The 16,870-nt window shown below is 33.8% G+C and overlaps 1 protein-coding gene across 1 annotated transcript in view; it reads right to left on the bottom strand.

Annotated features, from left to right (window-relative positions):
• Positions 1-7,683: 7,683 nt before the first annotated feature.
• LOC124363157 overlaps positions 7,684-16,870 on the bottom strand; it is a 205,933-nt gene continuing 196,746 nt past the window's right edge. The window contains exon 6 of the mRNA XM_046818297.1: positions 7,684-15,466. Coding sequence (XP_046674253.1) covers positions 15,344-15,466 — 123 coding nt within the window. The 3' untranslated portion in view covers positions 7,684-15,343. The remainder of the gene's footprint in view (positions 15,467-16,870) is intronic.

Below are 16,870 nucleotides of genomic sequence, written 5' to 3'. Positions count from 1 at the left end.
TATAGAGTATAATACAGACATTTTAAAATTAAAGGCACTTGCTAATAAGAAACAAATTATTTTTTAGATGAACAAACAGATATTTTGTTCATACGTGAAATCTATTACCCACTCACTACTATCTGGAGCTGAGCGTGAGGATTAGTTAGCAGAATGTGTTCATAGAATTCCTTACTTTCATTTTTGAGAAATAACATAAATAATTGACCTCAACAGCTCACTTATGACACTAAATAGACACATCTGATTAAAATAAGTGGACCTTAGTCCGTCATATAGGTTAGGTGGGTGTAACATAGTCCATGCTACAATCTGTCGGAGTTTTTCAATTACTTCCAATACCTTAACCCGTTATATAAGTGCATATAACTTTACATTCATAAAAATATTCACGAAAAAACTATTTCGTGATATTTTGCACTTAGTCTGTTACATATATTTCAAGTCTTCAATTGTATTTCACTAACAGCAAAACAGAAGTGGAAGGAGACTCGCAGTGTTGTAGTTATTGAGGTAAATATACGGAAAATCGTTAAATCTAACATCGAATTAATGTAATATCCTTGATTATATGAAGCATCAGTTAGTTAATTAATTATTTGCATACAGATTTGTACATAAATAAGGCCTACTAAGTTGCTGTCAAAGCGACCGGTCGCGAGGAGATCGCTGGGTAACGGGTCTGGGCTGATGCCCGATGGGATTGTGCCAGAAAGACTAGTAGAAGATCCGTGCTGTGACTGACGTTGTAGTACCTTGAGAGAAGAATGTTGAGCAGAACCAATGAGGAGAGGGTGTGTATGTTGAGTCCAGAAGTCAATAATTTACAGCCTGAGCGTCTCGCAGCAAATATTTAGTACTCTAGCGTCCAGCTACCTCCTTTAAAACCAAACTGTCGAAAAATCCTTCATAAGCATATTTTTGTAAGTAGGTTTTGGGCGCAAAACTCATTCGTTTCACACTGACTTGAAGAATAAGCACATTATGAAATTATAAAATGCAATGAAAAACAGTTGGTCTGTTTCATATTTATATTGAAATATACAAAAGTACGTTAATTCAATTGACGAATGCAAATGGTTTGCAATTTAATGGTGCAAATGGTGAGCACAGCTCCAGTTCACCTTCTTAGCGCAGCGTCTGGAATCCAACGCTGTCATCACAGACTTGAACTCATGGAATCTGGAGTCATGATCGTTTGAAGATATAAACACAAACTTAGTTGTGCACATGATGTGGCAAAGAGAATACTTCTGAACCTAAATTACACTATATTTTTATATTATGTAGTCTAAGTGTCTGATGTCAAGTTCGTTTTGAGCTTCTTCGTCGCCGGCCTTTTTTATCCCTTCAGAGACGAATATGACTCCAGATTCCATGAGTGAAGTCTGATTCCAGATGATGCGTTCAGATGAAGGTGAACTGGAACCGAATTCAACATTCGCATTGAATCAACCCTTCCCACCATAGCAACGTTATGTGTAAGTTATCAAGGCATTAAAGACATTTCAGAGGTATTATCCATGATAACTGACATACTACGGCATTTTAGAGGACTATAGAAACAATAATGAAATTTACTACTTTGAAACCGGGAGATGAGAAATGGAATGGATATTCAATCATTTCCCATATATTTTGAAAACTGTGAAGTTTATTGTGCTCATAATATGTAAATTAAAGTACGTTATCTTTAATTTAAAAATGATCCTAGATTTTATATACATTTAAGTTTAAAAAAAGTAATTGATATTAGTTTTAAATTTGTATGAACAAAAAAGAATTGACATGTTTCAAAACTGTGTGATACTATAAAACATGAAACTTACTTTCTTACTTTCCAACTTCCGTCATTGCGTAGGCAGTCCATTTATAAGTCTTCTTATGTTATTTTGAACTTCTAAAAAAAATCACGCTGTATATACTTATCCAATATTATTTTAAATCTAAAATTCAAAAGTTTTAATTCAAAGCTGAAAATTACTAGAACGCCCAGGCGCGACCAAGGTTGTGGAATTGGCGCTCATGTGTAGAGCTTAAACAGGATGTGTTGGTTTTCTCGGAGCTTGGATTCACGTAATCAATATCTTAAAAATTTTGAATTGAAAAATTATTTTTGTCGAAACAATTTTAGACTGTGGGTGTGGCAATTTTTATACCAAAAATACCAATGAACAATTTATTTAAAATTGGTAAAAGTTTGGACTTGGTTTTTGAGGCCGTAGTTATCTAAGTCACGTCAAACACTTTTAGGATAATAACTGTCATTCGATTGTACAGATCCCCAAAATGGCTGTCAAAAGAATTGTTTCGAAAAATGTGAACACCTTTTAATTCGTCTTTCTTCAAATTCAATGAAGTTTTCAATAATCGGAGACCTGAATACCAATGAAATTGGACCACACCGACCCCCTAAACCCAGCGGCTTTGCCATTTGCTAAGCTCTTTCGATTTAAATTGGTCCGTGAAATGACCGACAAGAGTGTCCGTAACGCCGTGAACCGCCATGGACAACTAAATTACCGACATTCCTGACACAACAGTCTCTGATTTGAACATGGTAATCTCTGACCACTTTGCACAGGAAGTCGTGGTTCATGGATATAAACTGGAGACTCAAAATAAAAAAAATCACGAGTTTTCAAAATATTGCAAATTTTTCAGCAGCCTGGAAAATTATTAATAGATCTTCTCGAGATATAGATAAAGACAGTGAAATTAATTACTAAGGTAATTGCTATCATAGTTGAAGGCACAATTATTGTTAAGGATCAATTACAAGTGTCAAATTAAATGAATAAGAACTTTCTTCTGTGACTTCAATGAACTTGTCATTTGCAGGAACACTTGTTCTGGAGCCAGTTGCAGCCATAGCTCGGACCCCTATGTGTGAGGCGAGATTATGGACAAACAATCCCTTACATTATAATTCCACCCAGAAAAAGACACCTCTTACCAAAACTACAAAAATTAGACATTACGTAAATGGATAGTACGCTGGGCAGCTCAAAGTCTCACTGAAAGATATCACGCATACATTGTGTTGATATGCGCAAGACATTAACATTGTCGCTACAGATTATTATTTTCGTTGTGTTATTTACAAAATAACTTTTGCTATAAACGTCGTATGTATGTTTTATAATTGTCATTGTGTTTCTTTTTAATTGGCCTTTTAAAGGGCATGTCACAAGATAGGGGTTGCAGTTTGAAAATTTAAAATTACCCCCTTTTTACCCCCTTCGAATATAGTTGGGAGGGAGTAATTTTTTGTATTATCAACAAAAATTTTTAATAAGTATGGTGAAAATTGTACTACATATCTCAATTTGTTTGGAAAATAGCCAGGCTTATCAGGACTTAATTTACACCCTGTATATTTAGATATATTTTCATCATGGCCGTATATTAAAGTTGATAACATTTAATAGTAAACAAATTTAAACATTCTAAGTATCAATAAGAATTTCAATACTTACTCGTATTAGCTTGAAATTTTCCAATCGTGTAATAGACATCCTCAGCCAGATATTCTCGGAGCCCCGTTTTGAATAGTTGGCTCTTGGAAATGGTTTTTTATTTCATCAGGCATTTTATTAATAGGATTGCACCAAAATTCTGTGACAATGTAGTTTATATACAGTCTTCTTCTTGTGTTGTAATCATGCACAACTGTAAAGGTTGCGTGTCCTTGGGAAAGCTGGCAAAAAAATTGTCTCCAAAATATATAGAGACAATAAGGTGAGAAGAGCCAGATCCTTAAGCGATTACTTCTTATGACCGACCACATCTTATCGTAAAATTATTCTTATAGCACTTTCTTGAATTTGCGGTTTGAATTGAATGCAGTTTCTTACAAGAAAACGTTCACTTCGAGCAATCAGCTAAGTAATAAGTGAGCTAGATGAATTTAACTGGAACATTGCAAGGAGTGCGGGACTTGTGCAAAATCCTCCGGTCAGGCCAGTCGGGTTTGTACAGCGTCTCTCCTCACGAGCGGCCCGAGTCAAATGCCACTGACGGCAAAGGGTTAAATGTTGTCTTGATTCGTAAGCATCAAGTTCAAGAATAATTTTCTATGTTCAATTAAATAAACAAATTAAATAAATCGTATTTAATTTGTTGTATCTCTATTTGTTTCTTTTATTTGCAGGTAGTACAAACAATTTTGATGTGTTAAAACTACGTTAAACTATGAAATCTTTCTGGAATGAAGTGAAACATCTAAAAATTAAGAATCTGGTATAAATAATTAAGGAAAGAAAATATCATACAGATTATAATCAACTATAGGTGAATCAACATGATCACTACTCTGTTATCACAAAGTCCACAAACACTGCAACCTTAAAAAATATACTTTGTTGGAAAATGCTAGTTTCAGTTAGATGCCACCATGAACCCTTTCGTAAATTAGGACTTTAGTAACTAAGAGCATGAAGTGTAGGTACAAATGTCGTGTAGTCTGAAAATTTAAATCATGTGGTTGAGCAAGTAGTTTTCCACGAATGGGTGGAAACTGATCTTTGTAAGCTTCAAGACAGAATATAAAATATTTAATATGTGTGTTTTCCAGAAAAGATCTGAGCACAAAAAAGTTCAGCATACCTGTTTTAATTATGTGCCTATTAAGCATAAAGAACATTGTTATTCCAATAAGGCTAAGTCTCTAAATTTAGACGAAGTGCTAAGCCTTCAGCAGTGTTAACCTCGTCCCAGAAGCGCATAGAAGAATTTCTTAACCAATTCAATAAGCATACGCCAAGCTTGGAGAGCTCCAGGCTGTAATATTTCGCAGAATAATCCACATATACAACTTTTTGTAGGCAAATGGACAATAAGTTACTTACAAAGTGTAAAAACAATGCTGACAAGCTTACCTCTTACTGATTGCCTAACGTTCAGGACATTGTCGAATTGTCAAGGGATTGTGCTTTTTTTAGAGGTTACCAGTCTTCACAATAACGTTTTCTTAATTTTCTTATCTTAGATAAGATCTTTGTCAACATTCCTGGAGCTCCGGATTCACGTATAGTCCTAAACAAGGTCCAACTATCAGTTTAGTGACAACTCATCTCATTTTTCAGGTGGAATTGATGTTTCCATGGGCGGCTTTTTTTCAAAATTATCTCACAAATGCATTGCGGCCTCAGATGCCCTATTCTACATATAAATCACGGTTTTTTTATCATGAGACACATTGTGTCTTCTCCGTGGATCACCCAATCACACTCCTCTCTACTAGTGATCGTGATTCACGTTTCAAATTCTTTGACAATAGAAATTGTTCTCCCCGTGTTCAAAAAAGACAGAAGAAGAAAACAATTGCTATGGTTTTATACAAATAGATGAGACTCTATTATGTCTACGCCTCTCTTTCTCTAATTACTCCCTGTAGACTATTATTAAAATGTCGTAAGAAGGCTTCTCGTGGCAATGACTAAATATCCTATCTTGTTCTCTCTATTCTACAGAACTTCTTGTGTTATCATTGGAGCACCGAAGCGAAACTCAATATCAGTACTACTAAAGAGCTATCTTTTTTGACAGCTGTAAGAATAGCACAGGCTCCCTAAATGACGTAATGCTGACAGGTCAGTAGAAAAGTTCTACACAACATTTGTTACTTTATATTTCGTGACTAAGGGACAAACATAAGTCTTTGCTGACAGCAGTCTCTGTTTATTCGTTTGAAGTTTGGTTTTGGCGATGGAGGGATTGTGAAGAAAACAGGATTTTCCGGACATTTGCCATGGTTCAGTGATACAGTACAATCGGTAACAGTACATTTCCTGATCTGTAATCTGATCTATTCTTCAGGTAAATTGACTAAACTAATGCAAGACTAAAATCTAGGTTAAGTAAACAAAAGAATGCCTAAATTTTAGTCACGCATTAGTTTAGGCATTTACCCGAAGAAGAGATCAGACTGCAGATATTGAATGTCCTAAAAAATCCTGTTTCCTTCAGTCTCTGATTATCATCCATCTATGAACTCGTCCTGCTACAACACGCTACTACTAAGGGGCAAACATCAGGTGGTATTGCTGAAATCTATGACTCCTGTGGCATTCTCTCAACATGCTTTGTGCAAATCCTCTGGACCAAAAGGTTAGACTGGAATAATTTCCTTCTTCAAAACCTCGCTGGAAACGGTAAAAATTTGTAACAATCTCAAACGTCGATTAAGAAAATTGAACTTCCCAGGCTCTTGACATCTTTAGATTCACCAACATCAAGCTGCAAGGATAAGTTGAAGCCTCTGAGAATGATTATGTTGCTTCAGTCAGCAACCATCAAGGAGTTACTTTATGATAGTTTGTCTCTAAAAACCGCCTCGAGATTTATGTCGCAAAAGAGTTGCGCAGGTCCAATAATGAGTTGTCTCGCGATGTTAGCGCCTTGTCGATGGCATCAAACCTCCCGCTGGGTGTAAGCACGTGATACGTTAACTCTTCGTTATCATTGGGTGTCCTGCTGGGCGAGTTAAACATGCTCGGTCTCGCTTTACATACTGAGTTAATCAAAGTCAAGCTTAATTCTACTGCCCAAGAATGCATGGGATTTACTCTTCAAATACTTAGATTCCTTTCTTTATGAACACTTCCGATTTTCTAGTAACTATTCTTTATTTTAGAACGTAAGGCCCAAAGGAAATAGAACACGTATTTCTTTGAACATTTCCCTTTTTTTAATAAATGAAATAACTTCCTTGTAACCTTCTTGATAGTGAAATTTAAATATGCAATTTAGGAAACATTTTTCCAGTTAAAGTTTGTTTAAAGTACTATCTAATTTTGGCCCTTCCGAGTTAGATAGAGGGAAGGAAGAGAAAACACACAACATTTTAAAGTGGTATTATTGAATAAAAGGACAAAAATGTAATCAAACTAAAAATTGAAACTTAGTTAAAAATCCGAACCTAAAAAGGTGCTCGTTTCACCGAAAGATGTTTACAAATAAATGAACTAAATTTAAATTTTTAATGTTAGATTGAAGGAAATTAAACAAAAACTTTGGAATGTATATGTAGAGAAGTGTTTATCTGAATATTTACTAAAATAATGGAGTGAGGACTATTAAAAATATTGAAATGGAAAACTTGATCTATCATATAAAAGACCATTACATTTGAAACAGCTTATAAAAAGGTTCTATTTTGCTGAACAAACTGGAATATTAAAATGTTTTTACATTACTCGCTTTAGGTTTACTAAAATACAACATAAAATTCTAATATTTAAACAGCCGTAATGTTAGTACAAAATAGATTTTTTTAACAACGTTTAATTTTTATTTTAAGTTTGGCCTTTTGTGATATTTAGCTTGATTTAAGATACAATTTAAATATGGCTTAAAATGTACCTTAAGATATTGATCTTTTAATGTACGCGCTATCTCTTAGCTAGAAAAAGACAAAACACTTTTCAAGAAAAAAACTCATGATTTGTTATTTATTAATAACAATCACGATTTAATTAATTGATTTTATTTAATAATAATTATATTAATATAATGGAGTTTAAGATGGTGGTTACTTCACTTCTATCCTATTAAGGATAGCCTTTAATCAAGAACCTTTATTAAAATACCATAAATAGTATTTTGCATATACACTTGAACCAATGTTGACCACTGTTTGTTGACTAGCCTTAAAGCGTAATGTAAAAAAGTACAAGATGATACTGTAAAAAAAATATTTAATAAAACATCAAAATATTTTATTTGATTGATATCACACATAATACATTACACAGAACAGCGATACAACATATATTCGGGGACACAGGGTTCACTGAATAACAGTTCGCTTGAACACAGTCGAGAGCACCGCAATAACGCAATAACTTGTGATCGCTGGCCTTCACTGACCCGTTGTTATTCACCACACTGACAAGTCATCCTTAACTTAACACCTACCAAAGAATCAAGCATTATACAATAGTTTATACAGCTTACAAAATACAATGCTACACGGAATGAGTCCTTACTAGGTAACAATTAGTTGATTATCTGTGGTAAGTCTACGTTTTCAACGACAAATTTCCCACATACAACTACTTTTAAATTCAACACTCTTCAACAGCTCACGAATATTCATAAATTTATATACATAATCATGTTTCATAACTTAAAGATACAACTACACAGTAAATTGCCAGAACAAGAAACTCGTGTGATAAACAATACGGGCATAATAATGCTCATAAAAATACATTGCATTGTATTATACAAACAAGTAAATAAAAATGTTATAAACCTTAAAACTACCAGTCAAAAGGTTAGAGTTCATCAAACAGACAACGATATACGAGGTGTCTGTAAATCTTCACATTGGGTTCTTAGACTACTTGCAGTACGGTTTACAATGTGTTAACACATTTATCTCCTTTCTACACAACGATACAGTTTTCTTGCTAATTTTAATCGGTATAATAAAATAGTAACTTATATACTGTTTCAAATTGGCGAAAAATTACTCATAAACAGTTTGGGTAGTTTATGAATATAGTTTGAAAAATGAAAGAAGTATAAACGTGTGTTTTGAAAAAAGTTGGCAAATTAATGTGTTTTACAAACACTAAGGGTAGAATAGTTAGACAAAATTTATACATTAATATGCTAAAGTTTCGGAGAGGACTTACTTTTATGGTAAGGAGAAATTAATCTATTCCAGAGTCAATCATACATTTCAAATACTGTATATGAAAATCCACCATTGTGGAAATTGAGTTCAATTTAGATAATTCTGTTCAAATTGCACAACCAAACTCTAAAAATACAATGTAATTGACAACAAAGTAAATATTGTAATTTAATGTAAAGGGAAGGAAACTTTACGACCCAATATGCTTTAAGGTGTCATGTGTTAATGTACATTAGTAGAAAGAATAATTTAAATATTTTTCAATAACAAGATGAAGATCACCGATTTTAATGTTAAACTAGTACAACATATTCATTTTTATCTTATGTGAATATAATCCAACTAATAAAACAATGAAGAGAAAAAGACCGAATTGTTTCGGTAATGGATTTTGAATGCATAGACTTGGAGTAGTGAAATTATGTTCAATGTCCATTATACTATTGTGGAACCATGGAAAGTAAATCATAGATCGTTTTTCGGAGCACATAAAATAAATTGCTAGACCAAATAAGTAGGCTTACAAACAAAATAGTTCAACATTCATAAAACTTATATCTTCAGCTGGTAATGAAAATTATCTCAACAAATTGAGAGAAAACAGTATGGGAAGTAAGGAAACCAAATATTAAGCATACTACAACTAAGTATGTAATCTTGAGATTTACATCTGTAAAATCTGTCTAAGTAAAAAATGTTCAGGGCTCCTTATAATTTGAACCCATATTAGTCACAATGATAGGCCCTTCCGTGATCGGAGTAAGCTTATGTTCGAACAGCCTATTACTTCAGGAAGTGGCACTGTTAACCTGTTAACCGGAAGTTAGTGTTTACGGTGCCTATCTCAGGCCTTGTGCGTGATTGCAGTTTGTTCGAGCATCATGATTGCCTTCGGATATGGAATAAAACGGATTGTCCTAAAAACGATTTTTGGAAGAATTCATTGTGAAATTATTTACGATAAATCCATTTGCAATAAGGTAAATCGATTTGTTGATTTCCATTGAATCAACGGATGCAGCATTCCATTGAATACAGTCCTGATAGTTACTTGCAGAAGAACTTCCGACTCAATAAATACACTTCTATGGAAAGCAAATTGTACCTAAATATTGTGTTACAATACCGGAAGTTTAGTTTTAGCCGAGCGTCTTCTGTGTTAGACGAAAACATAACATGAAAATGAAAATTTAATAATCGGTATGTGTGTGTGTGTGTGTGTGTGTGTGTGTGTGTGTGTGTGTGTGTGTGTGTGTGTGTGTGTTTAGCGTGTCAAACCTTCTCACACCAGAAAAGTAAAATCGTTGAGTAGTTGGGCCAAATTCTTTCTGGAGTTAAGAGACGTTTGGGGCAAATTCTCAAACATACTACTTACTATGTGAATGTTGAGTTCAGCTCCAGTTCACCTTCCGCTTTGTGCAGCGTCTGAATCTGACACTGTGACAGACTTGACTCCTGGAATCTGGAATCAACGTCCCTCTGAACAGATTAATGATTGAATCAACAAGACGGATTCTTGAGATCAATTAATCAATTGAAGGCATTGAACTCAACATTCTCATTGAATCAACCCTTCCAACGTAGCTTCGTTATGTATATACTACTAACTTATATTTATGCTCATTATTTTTCCGCATGATAACAATGGTGTCTTGGTAAAATCCTTTTTTAATACCGTTACAAGGATTTCTGAGACAATCTATAGTCATTGAAAGATTACAATCCACGGAATCATTTCCGAATCATTGAATGGCGTCCTGAAAGTATTCCTGGCACAAATGATGGTCACTGAAAAATGAAATAGCATATTCTGCTGAATCACTTTCAAATATTTGAATTGCATTACAAGTATTCCGGACATAAGTGATGGGCTATTGAATATATACCTTCCAGAATCACTTCCGGAGCACATTGAATTGCGAATGCTAGTGAGTTTGGAGCTCCAAGTCTGAGTGCAAACCAGTTTTCAGTGTATTACCTTACCAGTTCTGAGAACCTATATGGGATAACAGAATGTTTTTGAGAGATTTTATGACGCATGGTGCTGCAGAATTCGGGATTTGTGTGGTTGAATTTGAAATTATTTAACAGGTAATTTGTTTAGTGGTCTCTGAGATAGAGTTGGTGACAAAAATATTATTATTTATTCTATGCGATTTCAATGTTTTAAATATAAAAAAAGTGAATCGGATTCCTTTTAAGAAGAGCGCATCCATTTTATGAGACCAGAATGGTGTAACATCAATTGTTACAGTGTGTTACGCTATTTGTTTCATTATTAAGGTCCCGGTAGGTCTTTGTTAAGATTGTGTTGCTGTCTGTCCGTCTGACTGTCTCTTCATCCATACAATAAATTTTGACAGAAAGTTCCTAGAATCTTGACCATAGGCTCTTCTGTATCCAAGGAAGAGCTAACAGTCATTACATATCATTATAAAGCTCGAACATTTTCACATTGGTCTTTTGGGGTTCCCCCACATTTGCACACTCTGAACAAATGGTTTAATTGAAATCTACTTTAGTTAAACACCAGAAAAACTAAGATTATTCAGTACGGCGCCTATACGACCAATTCAACTCACTTTCAGTATCTGTCAGACTGAAAAACGAAGTGGCCAAACAGAAACTTAAGCTAAATGTCGGGCTCTGTATTTCGATAATAGACCCAGCTGGATCGGTCACGTGGAAAAGTTCGAATCATGGGATTTGCCTAAACCGTCTCGCCAGGATATGCAACAAAGAAGTTTTACGTCTATTCCAATATTAGAGCATGAGTTGATATATTTTGGAACCCAGCCAGCATGGTGAATTTTAGTAAAGATTATTTGTACTTCAGAAACTGTTGTTGACATTACTCGTAACAGGATGGAGAAGGTTTGAGTCCTGCGCTTATGTACTTTTGTAAAAAAAAATAGCTCATCCGAATTTTGTAATCGATGGCAATAATCATGTGCATCAACAAGGTCTAGAGACACGATAGCTACCTCTGGACACAGTACCAGCAAGTTTGAGAATAGTCATACTCTGATTGGTAAGGTTTTTAACAATAATGTTATTACAAACTTGAAGCAAACAAAATACGTTACAAAAAAAGTTTAAAAAACATCAAACAAACTTTTTCGTCAAATATTAATATTGGTGTCTGCAAGATTTTGTTTGGTTAAGTATTAGTTTTGATTACTTGACGTGTAATGTGACATTGTTTGCGTTTAAGAATAAAGGGTTTGATTTGTTATTGCAACACATTTTTTAATATTGGGAGGAATAAAGTAATGTATTTTTTTATTTCAGTTCCAAGTGCTAAATGTTTACGAGAGTTTTAGTAAATTTCGTTATGTTTATTGCACTGATTCACTTCATTACAATTTGCCTGAGGTGAAAATGAATCTTAAATTTCTGCTGGAACTATTTACGATCATAAAAGCTCTAGGGATTTTAAAAAGGACATTTTGTTTAGTTAAAAACTCTCAAAATCTTGCTCAAGTAACAAAAAAGTCCCTGTTAGACTGAGCGATGAAAACTTATTTTAATCAGAAAACACTCAAACAATTTCAGTTCTGTAGTTTTATATTTAATCTGCGGTGGTCTTGTTGTTTACTACACAAGTTTGAACTACATAACAAAGTAGACGAAAATCATTTCAAACAAAACAGTTTTTTTCAAAATAATGCTGCATTTACATTTTAACATAGGTCTTTAATTTAATAATAATCAGTAAAAAACTCATTTCTGTCTCAACGAAATCAAGTATAGTTTGTGCAGTTTTCACAACAGTGTATGAAATATATAATGCTTCTAAATCCTAAACAAATATATTACAAGTTGTTTTTGAGTAAGAGAATTGAAAGTTCTGTATTTTCTGCAGGGACATATAAAAAGCTACTTTTACAGCTACCAAGTTGGATAATATAAAATACAGTAGTGTTTTTACCTAACCGTTAAAACAATTATTTCAATAGTATTGTTTGTATTACACTCATATATTGATGAACTTTAACAATAATAAGCAATTTATATTTACACTTTTTACAAAAGTATTATAAATCTTAATACTAACAAAAACATGTAATACTAACTATTACTATAACGATATTAATAACACAGAAGTAAGTATGACACGTGTGGTAGTGTATAATTTCTAAACCAAATTACTTAGTATTAATATATCTAAATACTAACAAATACACAAATTATTATAATTTGATCGAGTTTCCATGTAAGTGCAAAATACATAAGAGTATAGTGATTTACATTAATAATAAGGTGATATTGCTACGAAATATTTACTATATAATTTCTTCGTAGCAGAGGCATTAGTATATTCAGGTTACTTTCAAAACAGCGTTTCATATTCGGAACCCTTGTTGTTGCTGCCATACCTTTTTCATTCATCCACATTCTTATTGTAGACTTTCATTCAATAAGTATTTAAGTACTGTAATTTAAAGTCATTACAGTCAGTTTCAACTGTATAATTCGAAATCAGCATATGCAATGACATAATAGGAATGCTCATAAAATGAAACAAACATTTTTCTCAGACATTACAAGTAAAACAGTTCTTCAAGGATATCGATATCCTCTGTTGTAATTTGACAATATTTAAATATATTAAAAATAGCGGGAAAAAATTGTATGTAAAGATAAAATGAATAATTATTTTCAACAATACCTGTAAATAAAATCAGAACTTCAAAAAATAAAATATGATGTTCTATTACAATATTTAAACACTTTTTCTTAGCTGAAGATAAATTTAGCATTTCGTAATTATTGGGTTTGAACTTTTAAAACTTCAATATCGCCAGAGCCGGTATTAGGGAATCAGGGGAGCTAACTCCCCGGGCTCCCCCCAGGAGGGTTTACTCCTGGCTGGTCTATACCTTCCAGTTGAACCTACACTGGGTAAAGCTAAAACCATGCGTCACTTATATCTGGACAACCTTATGAATGTGTCCAGGAGTAGCACATTGCTAATCGGCAATGTCGAGATTCTGAGGTGTAAGTGTAGGTCTACTGTGGGAGATGACTGTTGGGATTGGTGGGACTCCCTGTGTTAAAGGCAGTTGCTAGCCTAGACATAAGGTCGTGCCAACCCCTGCCTGCTTTGACTGGAGAGGATAACCCAACAAGAATGTAAAATGGTCTTTCCTTCTTCCAAGGTGATATGACTGAAATTAGTGCTCAAAATCCTTCCTCGTGGATCTCGGCAGGAAAGGAAGCCCCTAATCTCCAACCTTACCCGTCCTGAATATCCTGTCAGCAGCGCAAAGGTCCTTTTAGGACTAAGTGCAATAACCGGGTTCTCAGCTTCTTGTCCTAAAAGAACAAAAAAGTAGATAAATAAAATCAAAACAAAATGAACGCGCCATGAGGGCTCCGCATCTTTACAAATAGAAAAAAAAAACAACTAAATCTTAAATCAGCGTATAATAGTGTAATAGAGTGCCTGGCATGTCTAACACATTAATAGATCGTTAACCTAATATTCTAAATCCGACTTTTATAAATATAGAAATGTTTACATTTTAAAATAATTTTCAGTAGAGATGACAGTCAATTGAATGTGTTTAAGAACCTAAATAGCATGAAAAACACTATCACAATGTTCAAATTCTGTTCTAGACACTGCAATGTTTATGTGCTGACAAGAAGCTTCAATTTTCCATGAGGACGACAACATCGATAGATTCACTTTTGCTTATCAACCAGTTATAAACATGTAAATAAAATAAATAAACTCTTTCATTGTAATGCGATAATGTAGCAAATATTAATCTTGACAGAATTCGTTTAAGAGTTTGCTGAAACAAAATTAGAAAGTTTGTGTTTGTGAATAAAACATTGTATTTGTGAATAATATGGAGTTGAATATAACATTCGCAAAACAGTTGCATCTATTGGATATATTTCAAGTAAAATACAAGTACCTAGTAAAATACTCTTCTTGGTCAGTAATTCAGTGTACATACATAAGTGTCATGTACTAATTTTGTTTTAATTCATGCCTGAATTTAATTAAAATTAACACTAAACACAGCAGTATAGGATCTCTAATAACGTTAAAAACACTCATGTTGATTCACTTTGAGAAACAGTACCAAGTTTGATAATATTTTGCAAGCATCTGAAATAGCCAAAACTTCCTTGTTACAATTTTAGACAGGGTAGTACAGAATATAAAGAAAATCCTTTTCTACTCTGTTATTTTGAAATTTCATTTGATAACGACTGCCTAGTGAACAAACATAATTTTGTCTTGCCATCTCACACCACAAAGAATTTAACGATTATTTAATTTCACTCACTGCCATCCAGTAACTAAGATAACCCTAAGCCAATCAGAAATAGTGGATACACCAGTTACTAATCAGTTAAATGTAACAAAAAGCAACAACTCAGGTACTGATATAAGTTAGAGATATAATAATTCATTCACCTTTTACATCACAAAACTATACTAGCGTAAAGATATTCGGGTATAAGTACTGTAAAAAACACGTATGATGTTTAAAAATACGAAACTTCACGTGTGCACACAAAGTGTGTTGACGACACGTGTATGACTAGTACAGAGATAGTCAGGATCAGGATCAGGACCAGGATCGGGGTATAGTGCAGTGATCAAGCAAGGTTGGTTCCAGTACTGAACACATAAAAGTACATGTAGAATATAATTATGGGATCGTGAAGTGTTCACGTATGTATATCGACGGATCCAGAGTAGCTGGACTTGTCCGATTGTACACTCGAAGGGCTCGTGGGCTTCTCTGGTCTGAAGCAGTACTCTGTGGGTACAACCATGCCGGGTCTGGCTCCCTGCAACATGTACAGGAACGGGTAGAATATAAGAGAAAGCAGTAGAGTCGTTTATGTATGTATATAAACAAATCAAGAGTAGCTGGACTTGTCCGATTGTACACTCGAAGGGCTCGTGGGCTTCTCTAGTCTGAAGCAGTACTCGAAAGTTGTGTGGAATCTTGATCCTGCAGATAATGCTGATAGCTCTGTAGTAACTAACATATAAAACACTGAAACTCCCTGGAAAGTAAGTGCTTTATTATACAAGGTGTAAATTAAGTCCTGTTACGCCTGGGTATATTCCAAGCAGACTGGGATGTCGGTGTAAAATCTTCACCATAGCTTTTAAAAATACTTTTATGAAATTTTTGAAGGATAAACATATTTCCCTCCCATCTTTTTCAAAGAGAGCTAGAGGGGGGGGGGTCACTATATTTTCAAATTGTAACTCGTATCTTTTGACATATCATTTCAATAAATTCAAAAGAAATGCAATGACATTAACAAAACATCTCTACGACGATCCTAGCAAAAGTTATGGGCAAACAAACCCCTTACATCTAAGAGTATAAATTCTGATACGCCTGGATATATTCCAAACGGATTGAGATATTAATGTCCAACCTTCACCAGACACTAAATTACTTTTTTGGATTTGTGGAGGGTAAGAAAAGTGTTACCCCGGGTAGAAGGGGGTAAAATTTCAAATTGCAACCCCTATCTTGTGACATGTCATTTTAAAGGTCCATCCAATGGAAACACAATGTATAAAGGGATTTTGTGGCAATCTAGTTTTTCAGAGTAAAGCATGTTCCAATATTGTTAGTAATTTTCGTATATGCTTCTAAAAGTAAATTTCAGAATGCTCTCCATGATATATTGACGTGACATATTGATTGAAAGGGTTGATCATACCAATAGTTATATACTATTATACTAAATACCTGTACACTGTGATTCCTTTTTTGAACGACCTTGATAACAACGTATTATTACCTTAAAAGGAAAAAAGTAAAAAAAATACCCGTTTCAAAAATTTGATATTATGAAAATCCTGTATAAACTAATAACTAACAATAATAATAATAACGACAATAAATGATAATTAATAAATTTAACAGGAACTACATTTATTCCAAAATAACACAAAGTTAAACAAATTTGTTGTAGATACTCTCAGGGAAATATTATTTGTTATAGGGTACAAAAGCTCAAAATTAATATACATTTACAAGAGTGTTTGAATTCAAACTCATTGTGACAACTACAAATATCATTAAGAAATGAGGACTCAAAACTTGTATATCTCATTTTAAATGAACAACCACATGAACAGTTTCGAACTTGTAGCTAGCAAACTATATGAGAGACTGAACTGCACGTTCCTTTTTGTATAGAAAGAATATGTTAACTTCGTACATA

Source organism: Homalodisca vitripennis, chromosome 5, assembly GCF_021130785.1.
Source record: "Homalodisca vitripennis isolate AUS2020 chromosome 5, UT_GWSS_2.1, whole genome shotgun sequence".
NCBI lineage: Eukaryota > Metazoa > Arthropoda > Insecta > Hemiptera > Cicadellidae > Homalodisca > Homalodisca vitripennis.
This window is presented reverse-complemented; position numbering and strand designations above follow the sequence as displayed.